The sequence below is a fragment of the Abramis brama genome (assembly GCF_963993115.1).
Source record: "Abramis brama genome assembly, chromosome: 3".
Classification (NCBI taxonomy): domain Eukaryota; kingdom Metazoa; phylum Chordata; class Actinopteri; order Cypriniformes; family Leuciscidae; genus Abramis; species Abramis brama.
Window position 1 is genome coordinate 54,790,396 of NC_139965.1, and position 15,362 is coordinate 54,805,757.

Here is a 15,362-nt window from a genome sequence, read left to right on the forward strand (position 1 = left end):
TAAAATCAAACGTTTACAATTTTTTGACCAGGTAATGAAGCAATAATTCAAAATCCAATTCACAAGAATAAAATCATCAGTTAAGCATAACAATTCAGAAATAGAGGAATTTGTAGAAATTATTACCTGGCAACAAAAATTACACACAGCGGTTGTGTGGGTCAACCTACAGACTCCTCAAACTTTTCTACACCTTTTCCTTATATACCCAGATAATTCAATATTCTTACCAAATGGTGGCGTCTGTCATTATAATTGGATTTTGGTTCCCTATTCAGGGATTCACACTGTGAGATCAGAATTTGAACTTGAATAGGTTCTTGTTTTACATACAGGAGGTATAGTCTGAATGGAGGATCTGGGGGAGGGAAACACCTTTAAGGGGGCTTTAAGGTTTACTTTTCTCATATTTTCTAAAACTTCTAAACTTCTTTTAGCTTTTCATTATGGTTGGGAGAATGAGACCATTTTACCAGGCACACTGAGACACTTTAAATGATATCAAACATGCATAGTTACTTCTTGTACATACATAACACTGCATAGGTTTTCAGTGTATTTTAGGTGAGGAGGAGGGGGGAAGAAGGGGAGATAGTGTGTGTGAAGTGTGAGCTGCACTGTGTGCTGCGTCTCGGAAGTCCCTGTTACATATGCAGGAGATAGTTCAAGTGTTCATTTTCAGGAGGGCCTTTTGTTTCATCGAGGGGTCGACCAGACATATACTGGCACCAGCCTTACACTGTTTTCATTCTTCAGAAACCATTCTAATATGATGTTTTGAATGTTCAAGAAACTGCATAATCTTCATCAATCTTGCAATCTTTGCAATCTTCATAATCTGCAAAATAATCTGTTCATAGTGGATTTCACAGATACTTTTTTCTTACTAGGTTAATTACACTCTACAAGTGATCAGGATCTAAATTAAACTTGATTATCTGCAAATAACCTGTAGTATATTTTACTCCTAACAGAGTATTTCACAATCTTCTCGCCTCCATTAAGACTTTTCCTGTGTGTCATTCCAGTTGTATTATCCTTTGACTCCAAGGAATTAGTGGTAAACTGAAACCCAAATATGCCAGATAACCTGTCTCTGATCCTCTGTGTGCAGTCAGTGAATGAACATGGTTCAGTAAGCTGAAAAAATCTTTTAATTACTGCCTGTGTATCTTAACGGTGTTAATGAACCCTGCATTGCTCCTGGAGTTTTGATAATGTTGAGAAGACTTTGGCAGTGATGGTTTGTGATGTGTCTCTTAAAAGGTAATTACACAAGGTCTCTCTCACGCTGCGTGCACAAGAGACAGTGGATGACAGCAACACAAAACAATCTCTTTTAATTAACCAGAGCTCACTGTAACAACATAGAACTTTCTCAGACACAGCCTTTTACGTCAAAGATGTGAAGTCAACTTCCTGTTGGGCTTCTTTCGTGTACCACAGCCCGAGGTAACTGATGGTGCACAGGACACATTTCTTACTATTCTTGTTGTTATTTATTTAAAAAAACAAATCTGGATGCAGAATGTTGTGTAAAACATGCATGTTGTGACAATGTACTGTAAACATTAAGTTTAATTTAGGTCAGTCTAACCCCGTCACAAATAAAATAAAACTAAATTAAATTTTAGAAGGATCTTCAACATTTTAAAGGAATTTTGTGTCAATATTTACTCGCCTTTATGTTTTCCGTAGCAATGCAAAAGGAGATATCAAAATGTTAATCTGCTCTTTTCCATTAAAGAAAATGTGCAATATTCATTGTGATCACTATAGCTGTCACGTTCAATTGTTTAAATTAAATTAAATACAATTCCTACATTAGATTTTCATGCATCAAAGGTCAAAAATCACGTAAATTTTCTCATAATATTGCACATCACCTCATCACTCAAAGAGTCTGAAAACGGTTTGTTTAAAGATTCAGCCTCTCCAAACCCCTCCTTTCTGTGAGCCTACTCTGCTCTGATTGGTCAGCTGGCCCAGTCTGTTGTGATTGATCTACTCTGCTCTGATTGGTCAGCTGGCCCAGTCTGTTGTGATTGATCTACTCTGCTCTGATTGGTCAGCTGGCCTAGTCTGTTGTGATTGATCTACTCTGCTCTGATTGGTCAGCTGCCCCAGTCTGTTGTGATTGGTCTGCTCTGCTCTGATTGGTCAGCTGGCCCAGTCTGTTGTGATTGATCTACTCTGCTCTGATTGGTCAGCTGGCCTAGTCTGTTGTGATTGATCTACTCTGCTCTGATTGGTCAGCTGGCCCAGTCTGTTGTGATTGGTCTGCTCTGCTCTGATTGGTCAGCTGGCCCAGTCTGTTGTGATTGATCTACTCTGCTCTGATTGGTCAGCTGGCCTAGTCTGTTGTGATTGATCTACTCTGCTCTGATTGGTCAGCTGGCCCAGTCTGTTGTGATTGGTCTACTCTGCTCTGATTGGTCAGCTGGCCCAGTCTGTTGTGATTGGTCTACTCTGCTCTGATTGGTCAGCTGGCCCAGTCTGTTGTGATTGATTTACTCTGCTCTGATTGGTCAGCTGGCCCAGTCTGTTGTGATTGATCTACTCTGCTCTGATTGGTCTGCCGGCCCAGTCTGTTGTGATTTGTCTACCGCTTACAACGCATGTCAGAAACAAAACGCCTATTTAGGGGTGTTCGATTCCAGTTTTTCGGAGTTGACTCCAACTCCCGACTCCCACTGTAGGAGTCGATGGAATGTCAACAACACAAACCAAACTCCTCCTGTCTCAGCTAACTACAGTGTTTGAGGGTCAAAGCAGACATTGTTCGCGGGCAGCCAATGAAGACCATAGGCTGGCCTTATGCAATTGGGTACATTGTCATGTGGGTATATAACAGGAAATGAGACTGGAATTTCAGAAACGATTCTTTCTTTTAGGAGACAATGGCTATTTCACTACTTTAGTAGGCGAAATTCATTATGTGACAAAAGAAGTATGTTCAGAATTTACAGCGTCCAGCGTGAATCTGAAGTCTGCATACGATGGACACTTTACTATCCCATAAATAGTCAATAAAAAGACCATTACACCCTGACATGTTTAAAAGACATGTTTATGGCCTTGTGGTAGTTGTCTTTTAGAAAGAAAACTGACAATACATTTTGTGTAATACTATTAGTATTATACTGGTATTTAGTCCATCCATCTCCTTAAAAATTTTGTAACAAAAAGATGAAGCTTATCATCTATAGCCTATGTATGTCCTAAATGTAAGTCTCAAGGGAAAATGAGTATGAACTGAATGTGTTAAGAGGCATCAACTGAGTCCGATTTGTTCCAGAAAACTTGATAAATACAGTTTTTTTAGGTCCTAAACTCTTAAGAGCACACAGCAGAGATTACATTGGCTTCATCACTGTACTCGGATGAAATGCACAAAGGGACAGTGGAAGTTCATCACGAGGTCAAGCTTTCACAAAGTCTTAATACTGCATATTAAAGATATACAATGTTTCTGTACAGTAAATCCATTAATGCATGACTGAATCCCTTTAACCGGGCCAGCAGATTCAAACTGTTTTCTGAAAGTGTAACAGACAGTTTTACAATGTATTTTATTGAAGAATGATCAAAGAACAAATCCCTCCTGTACTGTGCTTGTATCAAAAACTGCAAGATTTTCCCAGCTCAGCACACACCACCTCCCAGTCCTCCTCCTGTAGTTGCTCAATACACCGCAAAGGGAATACTGTAATGAGGTTTCATATCTGGCTCTGAATGCCCAAGGCTGGTTTCTGATTATTTGATTTTCATGTTATTTTATTGCTGAGAGTTTTGCCATGTTCTGTTACATGTGCACACTTTATAAACTTCAATAAGTTTGCCCTGCAGACGGACTCCTATTCAGCTCCAAACATTACAATGTGTCTCCCATTGTGAAGTCCTTAAAGGGATAGTTCACCCTAAAATGAAAATTAAGTAATTATTTACTCACCCTGGTGTTGTGCTAATGCTGTATGCCTTTCTTTCTTATGAGCATTTTTTTTTTAAATGTACCGCTCGCACTCGTCCATATAATGGCAGTGAATAGCAACCAGCATAAAGATTTTTTTTAAAGACTCAAATGTAACCGGAACTACTCAACCCTCTCCGAGCAGGATTCGAAACCGGCATCTCCGGCTTGGGAGGTGGACGCGCTAACAAGGGTCCTAAAGAGAGTACTCTCTAGCGTCAGTCACTAGTGATGCCAGGGGAGTGAGGTTTACACCCACAAGTCTAGCTTGCTTCCGTTACACAAAAGTATCACAGAATGATCCCATGCAACACATGTCGGTCGTATATTCCAAGTGTTCTGGTGGTATACAATAGGGTTTGGTGAAAAAAAACCTAAAAATGAATGTATTATTTAATGACATTTTTGACTTTCACCGCACAACATGCCACAGTCCACTCCATCTTGCCTAGAACAAGCAAGCTGTGAGAAACCGAGATGAACAAAAACGCGACATGAAATACATGCCTAGAAATCCCAAAAAAGTATCTGTGTACTTTCTTCACTGAGGCCCTGTTTACACCTGGTATTAAGATGCATTTTGGTCGATCGAATCGCAGGTAGATGAGGGAGACACATTCTCGTTTACACCTGGTGTTTTAGTCCGTTTCTTTTGTCCACTTTCAACCACTTTATTTCTTTGAGGGGAGGGTCTATTGGCGGGTAAATGTGCGGGCTTTTTCAGATCTTTCGATCAAATGGACAAAAAAATTTGACAAATGTGAATGAGAACTTCTTGCGATGACAAACACAACAGATATATTCGCCTCAGAGAAGAAAGTACATGAGTTGTTTTTCATGTGTTTTTGTTCATCTTGTTTTCTCAAAGCTTGTGCGCTTTTTCTGGGCGAGATGGAGTGAATTGTGGCACGTCGTGCAGCTGTGCAAAGACCAATGGGCAAGGTCAAGAATGGTGAAATTACAAACAAAAAATACACATTCTGAGACATGGAATTAATAACTGTGAATTTTAATAACATTAAATCGTCCCTCTTCCATTTTCACCTCAAAATTCTGGGTAGGCTGTGCCTCCCTTGCCTCCCCTGATGAGCTGCCACTACCATTTACTCTTTTTTTTTACTCCACTACCATTCCTTTTTTTTTTTACAAAGATAGTTTCTGTCATTTTAGATAGTTCTTATCACAGTGATGTATGTTCAAGCAAGCGTTTATTTTTCAAATAACTTTGGTTTTAGTTAGTTATTTGATGCTATAGGTGTAACGTCATGATTGACAGCTGTGCTTGTGTTTGAGTCTTTGGGGGCGGGCTTCACCCCCCATGATCACTACTAAGCTGACTCAGACTCCAAATTACGTCAACGGCGCATGATGTCAACGGCCATTTCTGGGACATTTTGGCTTCACTTTTTGACAGTGAAAAGAAAATGGAGATGCTTCGTCCATCTTTTTTTACAGTCTATGGTAAACCTGGAAATATCAGGCAAGGAAATGAAAAGCACAATTTTCAAACTGTGCTTTTCAGTTCCATGAGAAAAACAGGGGAATTAATAACATCTTACAACAGACGTACATGTACATTTGTACAAGATGTACATTTTTCTATGCTCAACTCTGAACTATTTCCGCTGATAAAATTGTTCTTTGTGAGTGCAATTGTGAGTGCAATCTCCCTCTCTCTCTCTCTCTCTCTCTCTCTCTCTCTCTCTCTCTCTCTCTCTCTCTCTCTATATATATATATATATATATATATATATATATGTATATAAATGAAGTGGATGATTTAGATTATTTAGTAACTTGTGATAATAACTGAAGACAATGACTGAAACCTCTCTTTATTGTGGATTAAGGACATCTGAGCAATTTTCCGCAATTACCTTGCTTAAAATAGTTATACTTTAAAAGCGTATTTCTTAATTGCTGCAATTCCCAAACCATTTGTGATAAAGCAACAGCAATCATCTTGAAAAATCTAATTCCTGGGGTCCAAATACAGTTCCAGACATTTTAAAGTTGGATAGTGCCTTTGGATTGATCATTTGTTAAGATCCGACATACAGAATTGTGTGTTTATCACTGCAGGAGTGCAGTAGAATGCTTAAATTATGCCATTTATGGAACTACAAAATATGTTTTTAAAGGACAAAATAAATAGGACACAAGTTCCAGGCATAAAAGCCCAGTTAAAACAGCTGATAATGGTCAAAATAAGAATAAATGGACATAAACATCAGATTTGACTTTGTTTTCCACTGTGTGAGATGTTTTGTATTTATCATCATATAAATGCACAGCTTGTCAGCAAAAATGACACCTCTATTACTCACTTTAAATTGCAACAGGCAGGATGAATACATGACCTCAAATTGAATATTAAAGCTACTTTACTGCTACTCTTTCTTTGCTACTTTACTCATCTGTTTCTCCTTATAAAGTTAAATGTAATATAGATGTCAGAAACCTGTATTGTGCTTTCCATAAACTAGTTAAAAGAACATTAGAGCTCTCCGTTCTTTTGGTATAAACATGTGAATTAAAACAATACATCTAACTATTCAAAATAGAAAGCGGTGGCATCTTCCTCGAGACAAAGACATTATATTGTTTTCATGTCTGTCATCAAGGGAGATGTATTGTTAAAAAAGTGATTTCCCTTTGTTTTAGCTGGTTTATCATATCAGGGGAAGCACATGAGTAATGCTGAAACTGGCTAATAAAGGTTTGCTAAATACAGGTCTTATAAAGTTTAGTCTGTAATCACTTTATCTGTCAGACTATCACTTGTTTATGACATTTGAATAACAACACTAATGTACATCTGTTATATCTACTGCAATTTCGAAAATAATAAAATATGTTTTTGGCTTCAGTAAACATCTTGGATAACAGCCATCGCAATTCCCTTAACAAGAATAATAAATAAACTGCATTGCTAATGTTCTGAGGCACCAGCCATCCTCTCATAATGCATGTTCAGTGCATGCTCAGGCTTGAAAGGATCATTTCAGAAGAGCCACTCATAAACGTGTTACTTAACTAAAACACGTGAGACCGTTTCATCAGACGAGTTTGACAGCTTAAACTATTGGTTGGTCATCTTGAAGAGGTCAATCTCATTTTTCAGAGCATCGTTTTTAGTGCAAGTCATCAACTAAAATCAAATGCAAACTTCAATGTCGAATGCTAGACAAATCGTATATGAGGTTTATCATTATCTAATGATAAGTGATATTACAGAGTGGGCAAAAAGTCTGACATGCATTTGCTATCTCTCTGAGCTCATTTATTCGAAATGGAGAGTCATAATATGATATGTTCAATGCAGCAAATGCACTTTCACTCTCATTTTCATTTATGATGCACATTAGAATGCATCACAATGGCGAGAATGGACAATGGATATTGTGTTTATTGCTTAGGAATGATGTCTTTTCATATTTGGATTTGTATGCGCATAATGGCTCTCTTGCTGAAATCACTCCACAATATCATCTCAATAAGATTGTAATGGAAATGCCTGTATCTGTGTTTGCAGGAATGCCCCAGTGGTGTGGTCAATGAAGACACATTTAAGGAAATTTACTCTCAGTTCTTTCCACAGGGAGGTGAGTGTGTTTAAAGTCATATATTCTCTAGTACTATTTCCTTTACAGTTACACCACATACAGTATAGTGTGATTTTTAATATAACCTGATCTGACCTTTTATTATATTTTGTTGGTGTAACCTGGAGTACTCTCAAAAATATTTGGCGTAGGATTTACTTAAAAACAAGAATTTTCTTAAGGATTGCTGGTAAATTTCACAAATAATTAAAGTTACACATTGAATTAAACTCTTAGAAATACTTTTTATATATATATAAATACATTTAACAGTTTTAATGCACACCTTCCAGCCAATCATAATCGAGTATTCAGACAGACCATGGGATAAAACCATTTAATGCACATGTAGTTCCAGTATATTAATGCACTCGCACACAGAGATCGGAGATTTAGCTGCGCGCACACAGAAACATTCAGGAGCACAGAAATTTCTCAACGCTGCCCCGCGACTATAAATATCTTCGCTACTGAAACGCTATATTATATTTCTTAGCAGAGAGAGGGTAACATCGCTGTTTTTGAACCTCACAGCTTCACTATTAGTAGAAAGATGCTGCACAGACGCAGGTAATTCACACACACATCTCTCTCTCACTCTCTCTATCGATAATTAATTTCGATATTTCATTCATTCACATAAATGTAATTTTACTGCACTACTTTATTGCTGTGTCTGATTCAAAGTGAGCAGAATGCTAGATCTAACAAGATGTAGCTGACGAAAATAACCGTTATAATACCCTTCCGGTCAAATACTGTGCTGCAAACATCAGTAACAGCTTTAACTTGTCAGTGCTGGCAAATGACCATGATAGCTATAAGTGGGATAATCCAAGGCTAACTGTGCAAATGCACTCTGCTTCATGTCGGGCAGTTCTTTGCCTCCACGTTGTGCATTAAAATCATGTAATGCATACGCTAGCTGTGGATTATTCCTTAAATAATATAATATAATGTTTTGTTATTAATAGTGTAAGGTGAATGATGTTCCCCATGTCTTCAACGTAGAAACTGTATAACATAAAATAGAAATCAAACATGACCTTATAGGACTAAAAAGCCATCATTTCAGGAGTCCACCACACACACCACTGATCTGATTGGAAGTCTCTCAGAGGAAATGGTGATTCTCTTCTCTTTCGAGTCACATGATTTGTGCCACTGCACAGTCAAATGAGTAGTTTTATAATTATAGGTTTGAGCTTCTCTACATCATTTGTCAGGGTTTGTGACAAATCTCTCTCACGTGACCTTACTCATTTCCTGCCCATTCACATACACACACTATTTGTATTATTTATAGTATAATGGATCATAGCTTATGCATCCCCTTGGTTGTTGAACATAATTAGCTGTGCAATGAGTTGATGACATTGCTGTGACTGAAGCTAAGCAGTTTTCTGTTTTATTTTTCAGATGCATCAACGTATGCTCATTTTCTGTTCGATGCATTCGACACTGACCACAATGGCTCTGTCAGTTTTGAGGTAAGTAATAATACTAATGGAGCATTCTGACTGAATGCAATCTCTCTTGCATGCATGGCATTAATAGTAAACCTAATAATACAGCATTTATACTGGATTGCAGTTTCACATTTGGACACACACACACACACACTGTGTGTGTATATATATATATATATATATATATATATATATATATATATATATATATATATATATATATATGATGTTATGTTATTTTGTTCCGTTGTATATTCAGAATCGTGGGAGAATAGTGATCTCTATTTTAAAATGTGGGAAAAAAATTAAATCTCAATTCTCAATCAAGAATTGTGCAGCTCTACCAGACAGAGCACCTAAATACTCTTTCCCCTATTGATTTTAACCTAAAATCCTGAAGAAAAAAACAAAACAGTGGCATGTTATGCACCAACTACCCATAAACACAATTGGAGCTATTACAGAAATAAATGATTTGTTCAAGTTGACCGCTGTTGCATCAGTGTCTTGACTGACAACATATTGTGCTATTTGAATCTTACTGAGACATTAGGAAATATTTTAAACACCACTGAACCTTCAATTTGCACATAACAAGGATTTCATTCTTTGGCTATAAACAAACATCGCTGGTCCCCAGCGATACAGTAATTAAACTAAATGAGAATATACTCATCTTGTTTTTTAATAACAACGCTTGGCTTGTCCTTTAGCCGTTTTGCTCCCACTAAGACTTATTGTGTCATATCTGGTAATTAAAAACATTGAATTCTCATGTGAAAAATTCAGCCAGAAAGAATTTCTCTCATCTTTTGGAGAAAAATGGTTATGTGGTTATTAAAGACATTTATTTCCATTCACATAAGAGAAATGTGAACTCAAACCATTCATTATGCCCTTTGAGTGCCGACTGAATAAGTGAGATAATACAACCATTAAAATACCATGAGTTATAACATCATCTTGTGAAATGAAACAGTTTGTTTAGCAGAATAATCATGAATCATGTTCTAGCTGTAAATTACACATTTATGTTGTGATGCAACTTATACTGATTTCTCAATGTCTTTCATTTTATCACAGGATTTTGTCATGGGTCTTTCCATTCTCTTACGAGGCACCGTTCAAGAGAAGCTTAACTGGGCATTTAACCTGTACGATATTAATAAAGATGGATATATAACTAAAGAGGTAACATGAAGAAAATCAGTAAAACTTTATAATAAGGGTCATTTCATTAACAAATTAATTTGATAGGTGACATGAACTAACAATGACCAGCATTTATTGTTCTAGTTTAGAGTTTCTTTTAACATACACAAATAGTTTTAATATTTCAGGTTTTATAAATTAATATTAAAGCTACAGGATTTCCTCCAACATTTAGTGAAACACCGCAGGTCACGCCATTTCGACATGCCGAAATAAATTGAGGGGTAACTCACACCATACATTATTAAATAACTTGAAAACATCTCGGTTTACTGGTGTTAACCCCCGTTCCCTGATGGAAGGAATGAGGCGTTGTGTCGATTGAGACACTAGGGGTCGCACTTTGGAGCCCCAAACCTCTGATGTTTTCAGAAAAGGCCAGTGGAATTGTTATGTGGAATTTGCATGTCTGGACACGCCCCTAGATATAAGGCATGCATCATACACTTCAGGTTTGTTCTGAAGAGCCGAGATGGCGTCTCAACCCCTCAATGACAGTTCAAGTTGTGGCAGGAGGGACACAACATCTCATTCCCTCCACCAGGGAACAGAGGTTACACCAGGAACCGAGACGTATCCTTTCTGTCGCTCACTTCGACATTGTCAAATGAGAGACACAAGGGGTGCTTATAATAATTGCCACAAATGAACTATGTCACGAGACATGGCGGTGCAGATGTGGGCAAGCCTCCACGTGCCAACAGCAAGTACAGCTACGCTAACTCGCAACCTACCAACTCCTAGGGTAAATGACATCAGGTCTCCCTAAGAAGGGGACCTCCTCATCTCTAAGAAGAGGTCACTCCAGCCGTAGGGCCTCTTCTGATTCAAAAGAAGTTTTATTTCAAGGCCGAAGTACACCTGGTTAAAATTGAGAAGCGTTCTCTTTCTCATTGAGAAAAGAACACTACAGAGACCACATCCTACCCAAAAGGGGAGGTAAGTATGTGGAATACAAACAGTGCTTAATGATGGAGAAGGGTGGCCCAGGGTTCACCACTCAAGGGAAACTCTAACTGGACCAGTTGCCCGAATTTTACCTGTTGTTACCTAAGACTCGAGAAGAAACTGGTTCCATACAGAGATTATAAATCTTGCGGAGGTGTTGGGTGTAGCCCAGCCTGCAGAGCACTGTTCGCCAGAGCTGACGTGGCTGTGATACTCCAAGTGGAGTGAGCTCTTACTCCCAATGGGCACGGTACACCTTGGATCTGATAAGCCCGGAGTATGGTGTCCATGATCCAATGGGCCCGTCTCTGTTTGGAGACAGTCTTCCCCTTCTGTTGGCTTCCAAAGCAGACAAATAGCTGCTAATATTTCCTGAACCTCTGCATGCAGTCCAGGTATATGTGCAAAGCGTGCACCGGACACAGCAAAGACAAGCTCTCATCTTACTCATCAGGAGGGAGTGTAGGACCAGAGAAAGATCCAAGAGAGGATAAGGCAAGGTCTTGCAGGATTCAACCTCTGTGCACCTCACAGGAACCTAACAATCAGGTTGTGCTTCCCCAAAGACCTGCCACCCACCATGTCGTGGTTACCCGCTATTGTGCTTGAACAGTTTCAAGCAGTTCAGCACTGACTGTTCTCGCTGTCATGGCGAGTCCAACTCCACACCGAAAAAAAGAAATGCTCTGCACTGGGGAGAGCTTGGTCTTTTCCCAGTTGACCCGAAGTCCCAATCAGGCTAGGTGATCTAGGACCAGGTCCCTGTGTGCACACAACAACTCTCACGAGTGGGCTAGGATTAGCCTGTCGTTTAAGGAAAAGTATGCAAATACACACGTCCCTTAGCGAGGCAAGGGCAGCCTCTGCGATCTCCGTGAAGACGGAGGCACATACCGGTATAAACATGAATATCTTTGGGTTCAATATGCATTACGATTAAACATGCGTCATCATTTTCAAATACCTCAGTTTTCACAGTCCACACCCGCACGAAAACAGCGTTTTCAAATTTATCCACTTTGGAGAGCGCTTTCAAAAAGCTTTGTTTTCATGAATGAAAATGCTGTCTCAGTGTGGACGGAAGGCCAAAATGGAGAGGAAAAGACCCCAGGAACCAATCATCCAACTGCGACCGGATGAGTCCACTTGAGCCCAATGCCGAGGCGGCCCATGAAAGCACGGCTACCAACTGCGTCAGCCTCAGACTGTACTGTCACACCTGAAGGTGGAAGCACAGACGAGTCATGGGCGTGGCCAGAGATGTAAATTCCACACGCCAATTCCATTGGCCTTTTCAAAAAAAAAACGTCAGAGGTGTTTGTCTCTCATTCGAAACAACGTCGAAGTGAGTGACAGAAAGGGAACTATTATTACCTAGATTAATAAATGCTGTAATATTTTGCACACTGTAAAAATTATTGTACTAATTAGTATATAAAGTAAATAGTATATAGTACTATATAGTACTAATAGTATATAGTACTATAGCAATTTCTGAGTGGAAATGTTTCTACACCATGATTTTTCCAGTGCAATTTCGGTTCATGAAGATGCATAAACTAATGTTGTCAGAAAATCACTCACATGACAAGCGATTATGTAAAAACACCAACAAACAACATGCCTGTCTATTGTTTGGTATTCACAGGAAATGTTAGATATCATAAAGTCTATCTATGACATGATGGGAAGATGCACATATCCCACACTTAAAGAGGAAACTCCACGACAGCATGTGGAGATATTTTTCCAGGTGAGATTGATTATTTGCAGTATATTCCATATCTAATTTATTCCATCTTGATTGTTTTTCAAATAGAAATTGGGCTCACACTTTATATTAGGTGCCTTTAACTACTACTACTACTACACACACACACACACATTGCTCATATATATATGAGCCTATTACACGAGGAGCAGTGCGATATGGCTGTATATCAGCACAGCTGTGATTCGGCCGTATATATAATTATATATATACTGTGTATTATATATTGCATTAGAGTATGTACAGTTAAAGACACTTTAATATAAAGTGGGACTGAATAGTACTTCACCACAGTATTTACTGGTAAAGCAAGTACATTTCCAGAATGTTTTCCTATCTATGTCTTGTTATGCATCACAGTAATCTTACAGATCTAGTTTCTGCTAATGTCATCATAGCTTGTCTAGATGTAATTCTAAGCAACTATGAGCAAGCTCAAATGAGCACATTGACCTTGTGACCCTTTTTGTGTCTTGACAGAAAATGGACAAAAACAGGGATGGAGTGGTCACTATAGATGAATTTATAGACTGCTGTCAAAATGTAAGCCTATTTTTGGTATGAATGTGATGTTCTGCATGAATGCCTTTCTTGAAAACATTTACAATAGGTTTTGCTTGAGTAAAGAGAAAAGCTTCTTATTCATTGAGCCTGCGGCAGAGTGTCATCCTGAGGACTGTCCATTATTAAAGTGTTTACCTGTGTCCATTTGCTCCCCACAGGATGAGAACATCATGAGATCAATGCAGCTTTTTGAGAACGTCATTTAACGTCTGAATGGACTCTGTTGGCGGGCCAGCTCATATAACCACCTTTATACTCCACAAACTCCGAAGTCCTCGATGAGACACGTCTGATTACTAGCAGTGGTTCACCCATAAACCAAAATTTACAGCATTTTTAATATCAAAGAAAAATTACTTTTTTTTATAATATAAAATTATACCTTCATTTAGAGTACAGCAATTTATGAAAAGCCAATGTGAAGGTAATTGTCTATGAAAAGGTAATTGTGACTTTTTATCTCACAAATCTGACTGAAAAGACCTACAATCCCATGAATCATTTCTAACAGCATAATTTAAGTTTACTGCAAAATATGCATATATATAAACAACAATTTATGTATTTTAAGAGGCAGACTCGATTACTCGGGCGGAGCTAAAGAGCTCTTCTGATTGTTTTGATCTCTGATTAGTGGATTTTCTGTTCAGCATCATGGATAATGTAGTTTTTCACCACAAATTAAACAATATTATTTTAAACAATATTATTTTATTTGATTTACAACCTCGTAGCTCACAGTAGGTTTCTTTAAAAATGATCATTAAAAATCAATTTCCCTATGGAGAAAATGAATGGAGTTTTTACTTGCGGAACCCAGAATTGTGAGATATAAACCTGCAATTGAAAAATTTACTTTTTTATTTATGATAAAAAATATAATTTTATTTATTTATTTTATCCATTCTATAGATTCATAAATCAGCTTTTTCTGAAAATTGAAAATGACTAGAAGCCATTTTACATTTAGAGGTACATTTCATACATTTGCCCTCCATTCATAAATTGCAGGAATTTACAAAGAATATTTGACAGACAATTACAATGATTACTCATTGATTGAACAACCATTTGGCCCTCATGGTTTAACACTCATTGTCACATCAACTCATTTGTTAATTTACTAATGTGCCACACATAAAGGTACATGGCATAGTACAAATTCATCACATAACACAGATTCATGGTGTTCTTAAGCACAACAATCAGTAATAATTCATACTTCTTGCCTTCTTTCTTTCCATAAGTACAAACGTGAATCTGCAGCCTTTAAATTTCTACAGAATCATTCCAGAATGTTCTTATTACAACAGCGGGTCCAGCCAAAACCGGTGGAAAGATTAAAATAAAGATGTTTGTTTTCTAAAATATATTTAAAAAAGATCTTTACAGTTTTTTTTTTTTTGTTCAGAATCATTTGCCAACTAGAACAAGATGTTATATTATAGATTTGGAAGCGAATCAAAGCACACATGTTGTATTTGTCTTAGGAAACACTGTTACAAAGTAATGCTGCTTATATGTATCTTAGTTAAAGTCCTTGTGAAAAATGTCACATTATGTTTACATGTTTCTAACACTGTATCACTGTTCTCAAAGCATCTTGCTGTGTGGGTTTATTTATAAGCGTATCAGGCTGCCTGTAGCCGTACAGTAGTCTGTGTTTTTATTCTGTTTGACCATCAGTATTTGTGTCTGCAAAAGAGCTCTGTTAATGTCAAAGAAATGTCTCGTGTCTTTCGGTGCATTGTATAAACCTCTGTCTATTAGCATCTTCAGTTGATTTCAGGATGTTAAAACGTATTACCCCCCCACCGAATTTT

General features: G+C 37.8%; 1 protein-coding gene across 6 annotated transcripts in view; it reads left to right on the top strand.

Annotated features, from left to right (window-relative positions):
* Positions 1-14,903, top strand: part of kcnip4a (potassium voltage-gated channel interacting protein 4a) — a 199,151-nt gene extending 184,248 nt beyond the window's left edge. For 5 of the 6 annotated variants that reach the window (XM_084109433.1, XM_084109428.1, XM_084109430.1 and 2 more), the window contains 6 exons: positions 7,506-7,575; positions 8,995-9,065; positions 10,128-10,235; positions 12,853-12,957; positions 13,456-13,518; positions 13,698-14,324. In XM_084109433.1, the coding sequence (XP_083965559.1) occupies positions 7,506-7,575; positions 8,995-9,065; positions 10,128-10,235; positions 12,853-12,957; positions 13,456-13,518; positions 13,698-13,745 (465 nt within the window). In that variant the 3' untranslated portion in view covers positions 13,746-14,324. Of the gene's footprint in view, positions 1-7,505; positions 7,576-8,994; positions 9,066-10,127; positions 10,236-12,852; positions 12,958-13,455; positions 13,519-13,697 lie in introns of all 6 variants that reach the window. The other variant, XM_084109431.1, reaches the window with a different exon arrangement.
* The last annotated feature ends 459 nt before the right edge of the window (positions 14,904-15,362 follow it).